The sequence below is a fragment of the Branchiostoma floridae genome, chromosome 16 (genome assembly GCF_000003815.2).
Source record: "Branchiostoma floridae strain S238N-H82 chromosome 16, Bfl_VNyyK, whole genome shotgun sequence".
In the NCBI taxonomy this organism is placed as follows: Eukaryota; Metazoa; Chordata; class Leptocardii; order Amphioxiformes; family Branchiostomatidae; genus Branchiostoma; species Branchiostoma floridae.
In genome coordinates this window covers 2,591,614-2,608,103 of record NC_049994.1, presented here as the reverse complement: position 1 = coordinate 2,608,103, position 16,490 = coordinate 2,591,614, and the positions used below count along the sequence as shown (strand labels likewise).

The following is a 16,490-nucleotide window of genomic DNA, read 5'->3' as shown; positions in this document are numbered from 1 at the left end:
ATGTTCTCCTGATTACTAACATATTTGACTCCCGCCAACACGTTCAAAAACGCCATGCTAATGCATGCTTCGTTCTCAGTCCGAGGTTCTACCACTTTACCTCGCCTTTAACACGTTATCATCATAGCACATCACTCACCAAGAGATTCGAGTGTTGATTATGAGTGAGTGCCGATATTAACACATCAATTAGCTTTATTCTTGAAATAGTTGAACTGTAATTTCCAACACAAAAATTGAACTCACCCAAATTTTCGACTGCACAACATCAGTCTTTGTCAAGGAATGAACAATCCACTGCTGTCGTGACGTCACGTAATGCAGATAGAACGCATGACTCAGTAAGCAGTGGATTATAGTATATATGTAGATTGCTTTACAACCATCCCTGAACAGAGACGGAGGGCGCCATAGACTTCCTGCAACCTATAATCCACTGCTTACTGAGTCACGTGTTCTATCTGCATTACGTGACGTCACGACAGCAGTGGGTTGCTCATTCCTTGACAAAGACTGATGTTGTGCAGTCGAAAATTTGGGTGAGTCCAATTTTTGTGTTGGAAATTACAGTTCAACTATTTCAAGAATGACTTCTACCAACACAGATGAACTTTCAAGTTAATTAGCTTTATTCTATTAAGCACTAAGAGTATATTGAACCAGTTTGGGAAAAAAACGTATCAAAAACTATCCTAGTCTTCTGTTTTTTTTCCTACTGTCGGAGATTTTTGTTCAACATTGCTCGCTGCGCAGAACAAGAACCAATATAAAGAAATGTAATCCTTTTGTCTGCCTTGGGTTTCTATACTTAACGTAAACAACGCGGGCCTGTAAGGGGTTTACGGAGGATCCTTTCGATTGACTTCTATGGTTATTTATTGAAAGGCAATTGAAATACAAGTCTGTTTATGTGTATTTGTATGTCAGAGTCAATTGTGTAGAGTTTAATTTTGTAGAAAATGTAATAATGCTGGTATGAAAGGCGCAGTTCATATACTTACGCTATACGCCAAACCCCTCTAATTAGATCCTTCTAATGGGAGAACAATAAAATCATAAACTAAAAAAAAATTCCTCATTTGGCCTTCTGCCTCTGGGGCGGAAACTTCCCGTCGTTCTAACATCTGGTGTTCATTATGGCGTGTTTGGAACTTTACGGGGAGGTTCAGTAGCTGATGCTTCAACGGAAAACGATTGTACAATCAGAAATTGTTTAGGGAGGGTCCATTATTTGTTACTAGTCTTTTTTTGTCAGGAGATGCATACATTGAGTTAGAAGAAGGAAATTCTACGGGGATGGTATCCTTGGTTAGATTAATGGTCATGTCTTGAACTACAGACTGAGCATATCCTTGTGGCACTAGCGGTAGCACTATCTATCTGTTCAGTACTAGTTTGATTTTGTAATAATAATAATGCAAACGTTTTATGCTGATTTGGGGGGGGGGGGCGACGATAAGGTACATACATTTCTACCCTCCCCCTGCAACTTTTAGTCCTCTGTATGATGATTTTTTTTAATTTGTTGTTTGTATACGCAAGTAGATAAATCACCAAAATCACCAATCGTTCATCTTTTCCCTGCAGAAGTTGCATCAGCTCCAGGAGGATGGCATCAACAGCAAACATTCAGAGTTTAGATGACGTCAGGGGAAAGTCCAGAAAGGATTCTTCTGTGCGACCTGGCACTAGCAGAGAGGTGAAATTCTATAGGTGCGAGGAGTGCAGCAAGCAGTTCAGTCAACTGGGTAATCTGAAGAAACACATGCGGACGCACACATGGGGAGAAACCCTACAAATGTGAAGAGTGTGGCAGGCAGTTCAGTCAGATGGGTAATCTGGAGAGACACATGCGGACTCACACAGGTGAGAAACCTTACAAATGTGAGGAGTGCAGCAGACAGTTCAGTGAGCTGACTACTCTGAAGAAACACATGCGGATTCATACAGGTGATAAACCCTACAAGTGTGAGGAGTGCAGCAAGCAGTTTAGTAGGCAAGATGATCTGAAAACCCACTTCCGGACTCACACAGGGGAGAAACCTATCAAGTGTGAGGAGTGCAGCGGGAAGTTCAGTAGGCTTGCTTACTTGCTTATGGCCGACCGTCGGGTACCGACGATGTCGTCTCTCCTCTCCCCTGTCGCAGGTGGCGCTTCTCTCTCCGAGCTTCCGCCTGGCTGTTGTACTTTTCTGTGAACAGCCGGGTACCTGCCAGGTAGGTCCGCTTCCACCCACTTCTGTCTGCGGCACAGTTCTCCAGACTGTGGGTTGGGATTTCACATGTCTTCATGCTGCTTTTAAGATAGTCCTTATATATTTTCCTCTGTCCCCCCACCGAGCGCCTGCCGTGAGTTAGCTCTCCGTAGAGGACTTGGCGGGGGAGCCGGTTTGCAGGTAGTCGGATGACGTGGCCGACCCATCTCAACTGGCGCTGTACCAAGATGGTTTCCATGGGATCAATGCCACCCCTACGGCGTATCTCTGTGTGGGGTACCTTATGCCACCACCGCAGGCCCAAGATCCTTTGGAGGCAACGGATGTGGAACTGTTCAAGTGTCCGGATGTGGTGACGGTACAGTGTCCAGGACTCACTTGCGTAGAGCAGGATGGAGAGACAGACAGCCTTGTAAACGGCGACTTTTGTCTGTATTGTAAGATCCTTGTTCAGGAAAACTCTGCTGGCGAGACGTCCAAAAGCGGTGGAGGCAAGTCCTGGAATTCGTCTCTGTACATCGTCCGTGACGTCCGATGCCGTGTTTAGTACGGATCCAAGGTAAGTGAAAGTCTGGACGTTTTTCAGCTGTGTGCCCTTGATCCGTATGTCTGGTTCAGATGTGTTGGCTAGGCCTTGGTGCATGACCTCTGTTTTCCCCTTGTTGATGCCGAGTCCAGCGCGGGTGTAAGCAGTATCAAGGGAGTCCATGTTCCTCTGCAACCCTGTAGCAGAACAGCTGGTGATAGCAGCATCATCAGCATACTGCAACTCTAGGATGGACTCTTGTTCAACACGGGTTTTGGCTTTGAGTCTACGAAGATTGAACAGGCTGCCATCAAGACGATATGTCAGTTGAACACAGTCCTCGGGCCTGATGTGTTTCTTTGCAGTGAGCATGACTGCGGCTAGGAACAGGTTGAATATGACAGGTGCGATAACGCACCCTTGCTCACACCAGTGCAGACTGAGAACGGGTCAGACTTTTCCCCAGCGCCAAGAACCCTCACCATCACACCGTCATGGAGTGCCCTCAGTACGGCCAGAAACCTGCTGGGGCAGCCAAATCTCCCGCGCACTTCCCAGAGTAGTGGTCTGTTCACGGAGTCGAAGGCCTTGGTTAGGTCTATAAAGACCATGTACAATTCCTTATGTTGCTCCTTGCACTTTTCTTGCACTTGCCTCGCCACAAAAACCATGTCTATGGTGCTGCGGTCTTTGCGGAATCCGCACTGACTCTCTGGTAGGATGTCCTCTGCCACAGACTTGATGAGCCGCAAAAGCAAGATCCTTGTGAGCACTTTACCTGCGCATGACAGCAGGGAGATGCCGCGACTGTTGCTGCAGTCGGCCTTGTCACCCTTTCTCTTGTATATGCTTACCAGGTCAGCGTCTTTCCACTGCTGTGGAACGCAGCCTGAGTTCCAAGAGGCTGTGACAAAACTGTGGAGGTGCCTGGCTACTGCCTCACCCCCGCAGCGCAGAATCTCAGCGGGCACACCGTCAGGTCCCGCCGCCTTGTTGCTCTTCAGGGAAGCAATGGCGGACTTCACCTCGTCGAGGGTCGGCAGATCATCCAGCTCTTGCATGATCTGGAGTTCGGGAATGTCATCAAGGATGCTGTCTGTCATCCACCACCGTGTGTCTGTTGAGTAGCTGTTTATAATGTTCGGCCCAGCGGGCTAGGATGGCAGTTTTCCTAGTTATGAGAGATCCGTCTGCGCTACGTACTGGGAAGTGTGATCCTCGGCCGGGGCCTTAGGCGGCTTTAAGGGCGCTTTAGAATTGTTGTTGGTTGCCGGTATCTGCATAACCCTGTATTTCCCTGGCGAGGTTGGTCCACCAGCTGTTTTTCATTCTTCTGAGTTCAAGCTGAGCATGGGAGCGCAGTTCGCTGAGTCTGGAGCGGAGAAGCGCAACAGAGACTGGTTCGATTAAGATAATACCATTTGAAAATTCACATGCGGACTCACACGGGTGAGAAGCCCTACAAGTGTGAGGAGTGCAGCAGGCAGTTCAGTCAGCTGGGTACTCTGAAGAGACATATATGGACTCACACAGTAGAAAAACCCTTTAATGTAAGTGTGAGGCGTGCAGCAGACAGTTCAGTGAACTGGGTGCTCTGAAAAAACACATCCGGACTCACACAGGAGAGAAACCGTACAAGTGTGAGGAGTGCAGTAGGCAGTTCAGTCAGCATGGCACTCTAAAGAAAGACATGCAGACACACAGGTGAGAAACCATACAAATGTGAAGAGTGCAGCAGACAGTTCAGTAGGTTGGCATTTCTGAAGGACCACAAGCGGACTCACAGAGAAACCCTTCAAGTGTATAGAGCACAGTAGGCAGTTCAGTAAACAAAGCAACCTTAGCAAACACATGCAGACTTACAAGGAGGCAAGTCACGCAAGTGTCGTATTACAAGACAGATGCTGGTCTGGCAGTTTGAAGGATTTTATGCCAATGCCAACATACATATAAGTGTTTTGTCTTTACATTTTATTTGGATAGAGCAGTTTGATACTTCTTATGTCTATATTTTTCTTATATCTTTTGTTTGCATTAAGGTTTTCATTGTGATGATAATAACCTTGCAGATGACTTAGTGTTCTGCTCCGAAGTAAGGTTCAAGTTTGCTGGGAAAAAGATCAATATCGATAAATTTGCTAGTTGATTTCCGGCCTTATGTTTCTATGTTGTCCATGGTAGAACCATGCAAAGTTGTTTTATAATAGAGTAGATTTTGTCACATGTTGAACTTTGTTTATATTCGCCAACTTGTTATTTGTTCCTCACTTGTTTATTTAGTTTATAGTATTCTTTTAAATAGTAGCGATGTTGTTATAAGTTTTATGCTAATAACGGGACATAGCCATAATAATTGGCGAACTGTTGGAAGCAGTTGTACTTGTGCTACGAAAGACTGCTGTTGAGTTGTCACTATTGAGCCCTTTGGGAACAATATTTGTTAATTGCACCAATGTAGTAGTTCACTTCAGCTCTCAGGTACCTGTTATACCAGTTTAGTTAATGTAGGTAGATTTTTTTCATCGTTAGTTTCTTTTGTTTGTAAACATGTAGAGAAGTAAGTCCTTTGGCATTATTCTGTCAATAACTGGAATAAACATTTCAAACCGATACAACCGATATAACAGTTTATATCAACCTGATCATGATAAGTCGGTTTTCATTTAGTGACATTAGAATCAACAGACACTTGTTCGCGTCCTGAATTTGAGTTAAAAATTTACATAGGTTACAGGCGTTTTTTTTTTTTTTTGTTCTATTAATTGTTTTACATGTCATTCATTTTTCTTCAATAAAGTTATGCTTTCCACTGACATCACAATTGAAATGTCCACTACAGTATATTAATAGAAACGCCATTTTGATTTGATTATATGGATGGCATCCGCGCTTATCACTTTTCGGACGTTTCCTAAAAAGAGTTTTCGATCGTACTGTAAACCGCACAAAGCAGCTGTAAAATGAGCATAAACATACCGTAGATTGAAAAAAAAAAGTATCAGAAAATAGATACATAATGTCATAAAATGATGCCATAGTAGAAGACTAAGACATGAAAGAACAAAAAAGGAAAGAATCTATTGTTGGTAGGGATGGGTACAAGTACAGAATATTCAGGTACAGGTCCTGTTCTAGTCCAGAGGATCAGCTCCGGACCTGTCTGGGAAAACTTATGAATTGGCGTTACTCAAAACAACGGTCAATTTTGCTGCAAATGAAGCTGTTTGGTGGAGCATCTGACTCCCATGCACTGGCGTTTTAAATCATATGTTCATTAAGGCTGGCTGTGTACCTGCCTGTGTACCTTTGGCTGTAGAAACTTGGTACAAATGACTATAAAATCTACTCGACTTCGCTCTTGTTATTTTTAGGTTTTTTTCGGACCCATCCAAGAAGAAAAAAGAACGTTTTTTACCCGTACGATGTACCGGTCCCTACATCTTATTGTTGGTATACCATACTATGTGTCTTTAGTCCTATGTTCAACCTTCCTGACCACCTAGATTTCATACCGAATGCAATTTTCTTTGGCCAAACTTTTTTATCCGCGCGCTCGCATCAGTTTTGGGGCTCCCAGAGGATGTCATTCTTATGATCAAATTGACATGGCCCTATCGAACTTGCTTTTCCGACTCCACCACTTATATTTTTATTAGGCCATGTTGATTTGATTCTATGGATGACATCCGCGTGCGCACCAATTTTCGGCCGATTCCAAAAAAAAAAAAAAGTTTTCAAGCATCGTTCAAACCAGCTTCAACACCAGCAAATATATGCCGAAAATCCATACTAATGTCGTAAAATGCATCTTTTGCGTCTTCTCCTATCGCAAAACGTACTGATTTTGTCGTAAACTATTCCTTGCACATGCGCATCGATGTTAACCGAAACTTGCCAAAATAACTGAAAATGGCGACGAATTCAACTGATCGTGATTTTCCTTCGAATTATGTAAGCATCAAAGTGACACGGAAGGGTGGCGGTGTTGTGAATTGGTACGCGATTGGTTGTGGACAAGGTGACGTTACATTTGCCCAGTTATATGAGAAACCTGTTGCGACAAGCGAGTTCAGGCCGGTGAACTTCAGCGATATTCTTTCAAGAACCACCCATGTGCAATACTTCTGCAATGAAGAAAAAGTCGGAAGAGGTGTCGAGGTCTACGCTGGCCTAAAGGTCGGGCATGCCTGCCGACAATTCGGATGTTTTGTCCGCATCGAGGTGGACAAGACGGCCAGTGGAAAGACTGATGAAGATCCGCGGCCCAAGTCTGCTTTTGAGGTGATTCAAATTTCTTTTTTTTTTTCAGTTTTGGATTGAAATACTACTAGTAGTAGGGGAGGGGGGCCTAGGGTATTTTAAATTTTCGCATTCGGTATGCATAAACGACTACAGCACTGTTTTTTTAAGTCTATTGACAGAATGTCTAAGCTATCTAGTCAGTATATATAGTTCTAATAGAATCAAATGGTATCTAAAACGGTAAATATATCAATATTAGATATTTTTAACATCCTATTTCACCAATATTTCTATTGGGATTAAGAAATCATCATGATGCAATAAGCCGTGTTCAAAATGTTTTATTTTTACGCTGACATTCCAACAGTTGCAAGGAACATTAAGTACTAAACATTAGGAGTGTGCCGGACCCTACATCTGCTTGCAAGGAGACTATCCACATCGGTATCTAGTTTCCATATATTAATAAAGAGTAGCTAGCAGGCGCACTACTGTTAACTACAGTTAACATGGTCACCACACATGAGGGTTTAAACAACTTGATTAATCTCAATTCTGATTCTATTTACATATCTCAAAATTAATCACAGGCAAAACGCTACTGTACTTCAGAAAGGTAAACACCAAATTCGCTACATACTTCTCTAGAGTAACTTTTGATGGCAGCAAGCTGGTATATGCTAAACAGCGGTGACGGTCCTGTGTTATGTCCTGTTCGCTTGCGATGCTTGTGGATCGCTCCTAGGGACTTGGTCATGTGGCCACATTCCGGACAAAAGTTGGGACCCATGTGTACTTTCCTGATGTGGTCTGCAACGTGATGCCTCGCCTTTCTTCCGTACCAACATGAAGGCCATGGACACTTATAGTGCCCGTGACCGTTATTCTTTCCCAGTTCCACTTGGATGAGGAATTTTGTCTGATTTGTGTCCATCCAAAACTCCACAGCTGAGCAGAGAATACCGTTTACCTCCTTTTCTTGTCGAAAAACCCTAGTGAGCTTTTCATCCATGTCAGAGCGAATGGGTGCAGCAACTCTCATAATCAATGGACGGTCAGCGTGCCTTCTGCTCGATTCTGAAGACGTGTTGTTCGCTGAACCCTGGCTGCTTTGCCCCGCACATGTTCCAGAGAGCACGTTATCTTGTTCCTGTTGCCATCCAGTGTCTCCTGTCTCCTCCTTTTTGATGTGCGTTGTGTCTACAGTTTGGTCTGCGTTGCACTCTCTAACAGGAGGCACACATGTGTGCATTGTCTCCCATTCAGAAGACGTATTGTTCGCCGAACCCTGGCTGCTCTGCTCCGTACATGTTACAGAGAGCACGTTCTCTTGTCCCTCCTGTTGCCATACAGTGTCTCCTGTCTCCTCTCTTTTCACGTGCACAATTTGATCTGCGTGATAATCTCTAACATGAGGTAAACGTGTGCATTCCGCCATGTCTAAAAGAATGAAAGAAAATATGCATTGGAAGTTTTAACTCCTTAGTTGTTTAACGTACAGTATACTAGTAACAATGTTTGGATATCATATCTCATGCGGGATACAACACAGTTCATAATTCGTCATTGCAGGCAGTAACTGAGTTAAAATGACTCATGGTAAAAAAGAGAATAAACACAAACAACATAGGGGGAAACGTAGCAATTTCTCAACATTTTTCAAGAAGTTTTTAATATTTTGATATAATGTTTTAATCAAGTGGGGCATGTCATTAGTATCGATATGTTTATAATAACATAGCGGTCGATGCTTTTTTTAATATTTGACTAATGGGGAGTTGTTGCCATTGAAGATATACTCTGATCTGTCGGTGGCATCTAGTATCTTTTAATCTGATTCCTCCCTATTAGATATCAGTACTACAGATTTTCAATTAAGTCGACCGTGAGGTGTGTTGATTTATAGCGTCTGATATCTTTAATCCTCTTTGGTTCGCTGCGTTACGTGAAGACGTTTCATGAAAATGGGATCATTTTGCAATGGCAGAAGGTGTCAAGTTCTCCAAGAATAATAGCAATTCCTTTAGCAATAGTGAAACGACTATTGTTTTGATCATCGCCCATTCACAAGTTTTTGCAGCCAACGCTGATTGGAAAACTGACACCGCTTGGCACGAAAATCTGTGAAGTGTCATGAATTTTAGCAAACCTAACCAGGAAAATTGGAAGAAACACACTAAATTTTAAAAGTAGTAACGTTATAGTGGTGCTGGGCCAGGAACATAGTGGAGGCCGCCCTTGTTTTATCCTCTGGGGAGGACCATGTTGGTAGTCACATAGCCTTTTTGAGCCTGTGGATTGTTATCCTGTATTACCAGCACAGCTTTTGTGACATGTCAAAGGATATGAACCCAGAACCTCTGTTTTGTAGGTCAAACATTCACCCAACACAACAAGTTAGGAGTCCTAGAAGATTGGCCAGGCAACAATCAAAATACTAAGTAATCACTAGCTTGCAATTTTCAGACCAATCTAGTACATATACTAGTAATGCCATATTGCCGGAATAACAAGAAAACCTTACCGTTATAAAATCTTTTGACAAAATAGAATGATAAAGGAGTATTTTCTAGACTAGGTTTTATATAACATGTGAAATTGGAGTCATTTGTTACTGTACTTTGCAAATACTTCATTTTAGGAATAGTCTTGACTAACAGTTTTTAGGAATACATGTAGTCCTGAAATGCAAGACTAAACAGCTTCAAAATTAGGATCTGGAACACGTCCCCATAATTACTACTACACACAGTGGTGGTACTTGTGTTCCTGCAAAGAATGCCTCACAGACACATTCCCGAAGGGCCCAGCAAGTGGTGCACATAGACAGACCAGCCTCAGGTCACTGGCAGGTTGGAGATTAGCAATTACTATGCCTGTCAATCAGCTGAGTGCCATATGATGGGGCTATGAATGGGGGATCTGAGTAGCCTGACGTGATAGCCAGGCCAGGTAGACAGGCCAGGTAGACAGCCCAGTTCTTTCATCAAACCCTTTCAAATCCCCCACGCGAGGTTCAGAAACTCGTTTGGAATCTGGAATGCTCAGCGTTCGTGATGACAAGTCTATCCCTTTGGGTCTACCGTTTGCATTTTGAACGGGGACCTATTTTCAAAGAAAATACCCCCCCCCCCCTCACCTATCGAACAAAAACACATCAGTCCTCTAATTCTGTACACAAATACCGACCAGGGAGCATCAAATGTCTTACCTGTAGGTGTGCGATGTTCAAGACCTTCAGAATTCCACCAGAAAACGCGTCTGTGTGGAGGAGATATCGTCGGATAACACCATAACACGGGTTGATAACAGATTGGCGAATGACGGGGAAAAGGTTAAAGGTCACACACCTGAATATCTATTGATGGTAGGTCAAACTACAGATCGACGCATAACGCTTAAATACTTTCGCGTATGAAGCCTAGCAAACGTATTTGGGTGACGTAAGCATTCAGCCTGCGTGGAGACTGCTTGGTGAGAGAGCTCAAATTACTCTTTTGTTAACTACTTAAACGTTGAAAATTTTTTTTTTTTGGGGGGGGGGGAGAATTTTTGAAATTTTGGCATTTTGCTGGTTGATGGCATAGTATGGGGTTTAAAGAAAATGTTTTTGCCAAAAAAAATGAATTTTGTCCATATATGGTGTCATTATCTGCCCCGTTGCGTCACCCTACCCAGCTAGCTGTGAGCTTCTGGAGGGACTAGGTCAGGGGGTCAAAGTGCACCAGTGTTTACTTCTGGGGCTGTAGCAAAAAAAAAAAAACGCCGTATCGAATTTCCCGAGACAGTCGGTATGGACTGATTACTTAATAATCCACTACCAGAAGGTGACTTTTTGTTACCAAAACGTATGTAAGTAATTGCTAATCCTCGACCGACCACCAAACGTATGAATGGTGAGATATAATGCCTTGTTTTTGGCTATTTTACCATAGGCTCGCATGCTTAAGGCTAATGCCATCGTCTCCCCTGCACTGAAACAGCCCCCCCCCCCCTCCCCTAGTGTTTATGGTCTGATTCTTCTAATTTTCGCAACTATCTGTCTGACCTCTGACCCAAAAAGACATCTGGAACTCATGAACACACATTCCAACTGTCATTTATTCATCCTCTTTATTTCGTTTGGTACACTTTAGTCGTTATTAACGAGTTCTCACCATGGAATAGTACAACATGCAGGTTCAACATTGGTGTCAAGAGTATAGAGACAAAATATCTGCAAGAGTTCGTCCCCACCCCACCAAATCGTGTCTACTGTGGAATGGGGGGTATAATTCTAAAAGGTGTAGAGTTCGTTACGGAATGATGAACGTTTCTTGGTTCCCAAACAGGCCGCTGACGAAGCGTACAAAGCTACATGCACACAAGATTGCATATATGGCTTATACTGGGAACCTTGATATTGATCCTGAGCACCACGTGTCGCACCGGTGTCATGTCTCTACTTGCGTGCGGGTTGAACATTTGTCGCTGGAAGGCGCCAACGTCAACAACAGTCGTAAACAGTGCGTGTCCCTTGCATCTTCAACAAGGTAATGTGGTCAACACAGTTCCATATCTTCTTCTGAGTCTTTATCTGAATCAGTATAGTCATCCACAGGTGCCTGGTTCCCTGGTTGGCTGTACACGTGGTCCGTCCTATAGTCTGGTCGTGCTCGCTTCCGCGGCGACTTGCGCGTACCTTTGGAGATCACCTATTCACTCTTGTATGTGCCTACTTCTCTGCACTCGCCATACTCCTGGAATTTTTTCATCTTGTTGGCTTTTGCTCTTTTCTTGTTTTCTGCCTCCATCTTGTAGGACCGCTTAAAATCTTGCCTCCCCATCATATTTTCCAGAACACGGACGGCTTGCGAGTTCCGGGACAGTGGAATACCGGCAAGTCCCTTCATAGCCACCGAGTGCCCGGTGCCATTGTTGGAGGAGTGGAGTGCTGAAGCAATCCTCCCTGCAAGCGTGCGGAAGCGGGTAATGTTCTTTTGTTGACTCTTACCAAGCCGTCTATTGACACTCTCTGCCTTGTTTGTGTCTGCCCCGTGTCTTGTCTTCTCCAGTGCTGCCTTGTCGAGTCTGATCTCCATGATGTCACGTAACTGTTTACAGTCAGAGCTGTTTGAACTGATTTGTCCTCTTGCATGAAGAGGTATCATGTCAAAGTTCCAAGGTGATGGGTGTCTGCAAACAAGGGATTCTTCGTAACACCGGCTGTGGTCTCCCGCGTAACACAGGGGTATGGCTCGCATTGCCCTGTCCATTGCTCTTTCCTCGTCCGCATTCCAAACTTTAGAAGGACCTGCGTGTTCTGCATTCAGGCGGACAGGAAGGTCAACAGCAAATCTGTGCTGTACCATTTTTCTCTGGTTAGCGTTCTTCCCAGGGAACATGGTGGGAGACCAGGTTTTGGCGCTGACTCTATTTCGCACATTTCTGCTAAGGTGCACGAGGCACTCTCTGGCCGGCTTCCTCCTGCATCACCTTAGCCATTCCTTTGAAACTTTGGCTATCCCCATCTGTGATAAGCTCCCCGACTGTCACCCCATCCTTCAGCAGGTCTCTAGTCATCTCCACTGCGGACTCCTCTTCATCTCCAATGACGGCCTGCTTAGGGATGTTCGCTTATAGGGCACGTGTTTTGAATTCAATTAGCAGCTGCCAAGCGGAGTATCCTTTTTTGGTTATTCTCGGGTATGGGTTCTCATGTGTCTGGACAAGGTTGACTTCCGAGCTGTCCTAAACCCGCACCCCCCACACATGTAGGGTTTCTCACCAGTGTGCTTTGCCATATGCTGGTCCAAAGTGGATTTGTTTACAGCAGAATAGTTACACTGGTCACACTTGTAGGGTTTTTCTCCTGTATGGGTTCTCATATGCATAGATAAGCTACACTGTTGAGTTGTCCTGTACCCACACTCCCCGCACATATAGGGTTTTTCATTGGTGTGCTTTCTTATATGTATGACCAAAGCTGATTTATATCTTGCAGAATAGTCACACTCCCCGCACATGTAGGGTTTTAGACCTTGGTGCTTTGCTAGATGCTGAGCTAGGTTGGATTTCAGTGCTGCCGAATAGTCACACAGGTCACACTTGTAAGGTTTTTCTCCAGTGTGGGTTCTCATATGTCGAGATAAGTCAGACTTTTGAACTGTCCTGTACCCGCACTCCCCACACATGAAGGGTTTATTGCCACTGTGTGTTGCTATATGGTAGTCAAGGTGGGATTTCTGTACTGCAGAATAATCGCACTGGTCACACTTGAAGGGTTTTTCACCCGTGTGCTTTGCCGCTATATGCTTGTCCATATTGGGTTTCTGAGTGGCAGAATAGTCACACTGGTCACACTTGTAGGGTTTTTCTCCAGTATGGATTCTCATATGTACGGAAAACCTAGACTTTTGAAATGTCCGGTACCCGCAATCCTCACACATGAAGGGTTTCTCACCGGCGTTTTTTAAGTTGACTTTTTGTGCTGCTGTCTGGTCTTCAGCATCGCTTAATTTGCTGTCATAGGCAATTTGAGAAACCCCGGTGGGAGACCCGTCATAGCAGTTCTGCTCTACTCCAGTGTGAGACCCGTGTCCTGCCGTTGCCATGTCCAACCTAGCGAGAAAATAAAGAAATTATTTTCTAAGTCATCAGAAAATAGATTGTGTTATTTGAAAATTGATAGACTGTGTTATAACTTGATCAGATAACTATTTTGTAACAACTCGGCGTTCAGGAAATTTCAGGTACAAGTACAGGTACACGGGTTGAGGTACAGGTCCGGACCTTTACCTGCACCTAAACAGGTTTGCTCAATTATCTGTAAGTTATAAATGTAGCCAACTGTCTTTAATTTTTAGTGAGAAATTTTCATCTTTGTATGAAGAGTTAGATATTTGTACATCAAAAGACAGTTTTCTTAATTTTCAACAGCAGTATTTACTATCATCACAATTGTCACCTTTGATTTCGAATTTACTTATCTTGAGTCTTAATAAGTGGTTTCAATAGTGATATAGTTTGTTAAGTATAGGTACAGGTACATGTACACAGATGTTTAGGTCCTGACCTGTACCTTAACCATTTTAAAAGTACGGTATATGTACGGGTATTTAGGTACACAGCCCTATCAGAACATTTCTTATCAAAGAAAATGGCAGGGAAATTAGCATTAACATTGGTACAGTATGTTTCTGGAAGCTAGGGATGCTAGGTAGAAATTTTCAGACACCGCCTGTAGAGGATACGAAAATGTATATAAACTACAAGTTGATATTGTAACATTAAGTCAGCTCTCCCCAGCTTGTTTCTTCCGTTGGTGGTTTTTGTAAGGATTCAGTCGTAGACACTCATATGTTACTATAAACGTCTAATCTGAGGTAGGGTTAGTAAAGTACAGAGGATTCGGTGGCATATGTTCAGTGCTCGGTGGTGGTCAAGCAAAGAGGTCAAATGTCCTTCAAGGGTTGCTATCTGAGCACATCCTGCTTAATATGCATCAGTTGGACAAGTCTAAGTTCCATAAATAGTAGGGGTGTTAAAAATATCTTACTTCTTGTAACACAGCTGACCCTCTGAAATGCTAAATTCAAATTTGATTAACACAACAGCTTCAATAAAGAAAATGTAATAGTAATAGCTAGCAGATGATATAAAACGACAACTTTCCCTACACGATGGTAAAATTTGGCCCCAAAATTTCCAGACTTCTATGTGGGGATTTAGAACACGAATCATGTTCGATCTGACGTTATCAAACAGAACGCTGACGTGATCGAACGGAACGGGAGTTCTATTGGGGGTCATCCGCGGGTTGTTGCAGTAAACACGCAGAAAACGCCCTCATTTTCCCGGGTGCCGTGCGTCAGAAGAAAAACAAACATTTTCACAAATATAAACCGTTATTTGGCAAGCTTAGTTTTGCTGCCGCTTAGTTTGGAACATGTGACACGTAACAAAGCTGCTGGCGTCATTATCGGTGACCTTGAATATTACACTTGTTTACGGCGGTATCAATTGCTCCATGTCCCTATCAGTGCGACTCGACATACGGCCAAACATGGTATTTAAATCGGTTACAAAACGCGTGCAAATCAACTCTTTCGGGACTTGTATTGTCGACAACTAATATCTCCAGCTTTGTGTCTTAGGGATTTTTGGAACATGGAGGCAATTTTGAATGACTAGTCTTTGAGTGTGAAAATTTGAAAGAAAAATGACGATTTTTCGACCTTATCTTTGCTGTAAAAAATAGTTTTAAGTAGAAGTTGAAAAATCCCTAAGACAGAGAGTTTGATCTTAATATCATTACCTATATGATATAAAAGTTTTGGATTTTCAGTCAAATTTAAGACCAATCTAAATATGGTATTTGTTTTGTTTTTTTTTTTTTTTTTTTTTTTTTTGGGGGGGGGGGTCCACGAAACACCCTTTCTAAATCAACCAACTAGGCACATTTCAGAAAACATTTAGACAAAACTGTGTAGCACACGTACACGGTAAGATTTGACGTGTACACACTGCCAGTTTTTTTTAACTACCATGATCTGTTGGAAGATGTTCCAGTTACTGTCAGGTTCCCCGAAACGCGCGGCGGGAGCCCCGGTAACCCGATACCCTACGTTCGAATGGAAACTTTTGGGCCAAATTTGACTATCGTGCTACAACTTGAAACAGGCTACTTTATCTATTTTATCTATTTATTCATATTCAGGGGTGCCCCTTTAGTTTTAACTGATTTCCAGGGGAGCCCTTTAATACGCAAAATCATAGCAAATAGACAGGAAAATCATAACTAACATATGATTGATTGATTGAATGATGAATTAACAATAATAAAATATAAAGTATTAAACATCCGGTCAATATCAATAAATCGTACAGACTATGCCTTCATCGTGCTTTGCTTTCAAACGTTGCTTAGAGGCATTCAAACATGTGTGCTTTACAATAAGAAAATTAACTGCCGTACGCGGTATTACATAACAATTCATGCCCTACAAAAAGGCTATCTATATCCTAAAAACGGAAACGTTGCCTCCTACATGACGTAAGGAGGGATGGGGGTCACACGCATGTTTGGTTTCGCCCCCCCCCTTTCATTTCCCCCATATTCACATACAAAAATCTCCTATAAACTATCATATTTCTCTGGTTTTCTTCCACAGAAAAGACCTCAAACTCTCACGTTCGATATCAGAACACTTGGCTACTCGTTATTAAGCCATACCTGTTTCATATTATGCTTTTTCTACTCACGTTTACCGGGACTCGAGCAGCTTTGTCTTTCCGTCGCATCAAGGGGTCAGGGGTGAAGCGGCGTGGGTGAAAGGTGAATATGGTCTCCTGATTACCCTGAAAGTATTTTTATTCCCGCCAACACGTTAGTAGGATCATTACTCACTGCTCACCGATGGATTGACGTGTTGTTTATATTTATAGGTGAAGAATCTAGAAATAGTTTCATTATGTTCTTATCTTGTAGTTTTATAATTAATATATTATGCTGGGCTAGTTCCTCC

At 43.1% G+C, this 16,490-nt stretch overlaps 2 protein-coding genes across 2 annotated transcripts; both read right to left on the bottom strand.

Annotated features, from left to right (window-relative positions):
• Positions 1–7,336: 7,336 nt before the first annotated feature.
• On the bottom strand, positions 7,337–10,254 carry LOC118403665. The gene is made up of 2 exons (XM_035802443.1): positions 10,196–10,254; positions 7,337–8,424 (listed from the first exon to the last, which is right to left on the bottom strand). The coding sequence occupies exon 2, from the start codon at positions 8,420–8,422 to the stop codon at positions 7,583–7,585; it is 840 nt and encodes a 279-aa protein (XP_035658336.1). The 5' UTR covers positions 8,423–8,424; positions 10,196–10,254; the 3' UTR covers positions 7,337–7,582.
• Positions 10,255–12,635: 2,381 nt separating this feature from the next.
• On the bottom strand, positions 12,636–16,271 carry LOC118403952 (zinc finger protein 239-like). The gene is made up of 2 exons (XM_035802836.1): positions 16,199–16,271; positions 12,636–13,584 (listed from the first exon to the last, which is right to left on the bottom strand). Exon 2 carries the CDS (start codon positions 13,575–13,577, stop codon positions 12,660–12,662), a length of 918 nt encoding a protein of 305 aa, XP_035658729.1. The 5' UTR covers positions 13,578–13,584; positions 16,199–16,271; the 3' UTR covers positions 12,636–12,659.
• Positions 16,272–16,490: the final 219 nt, after the last annotated feature.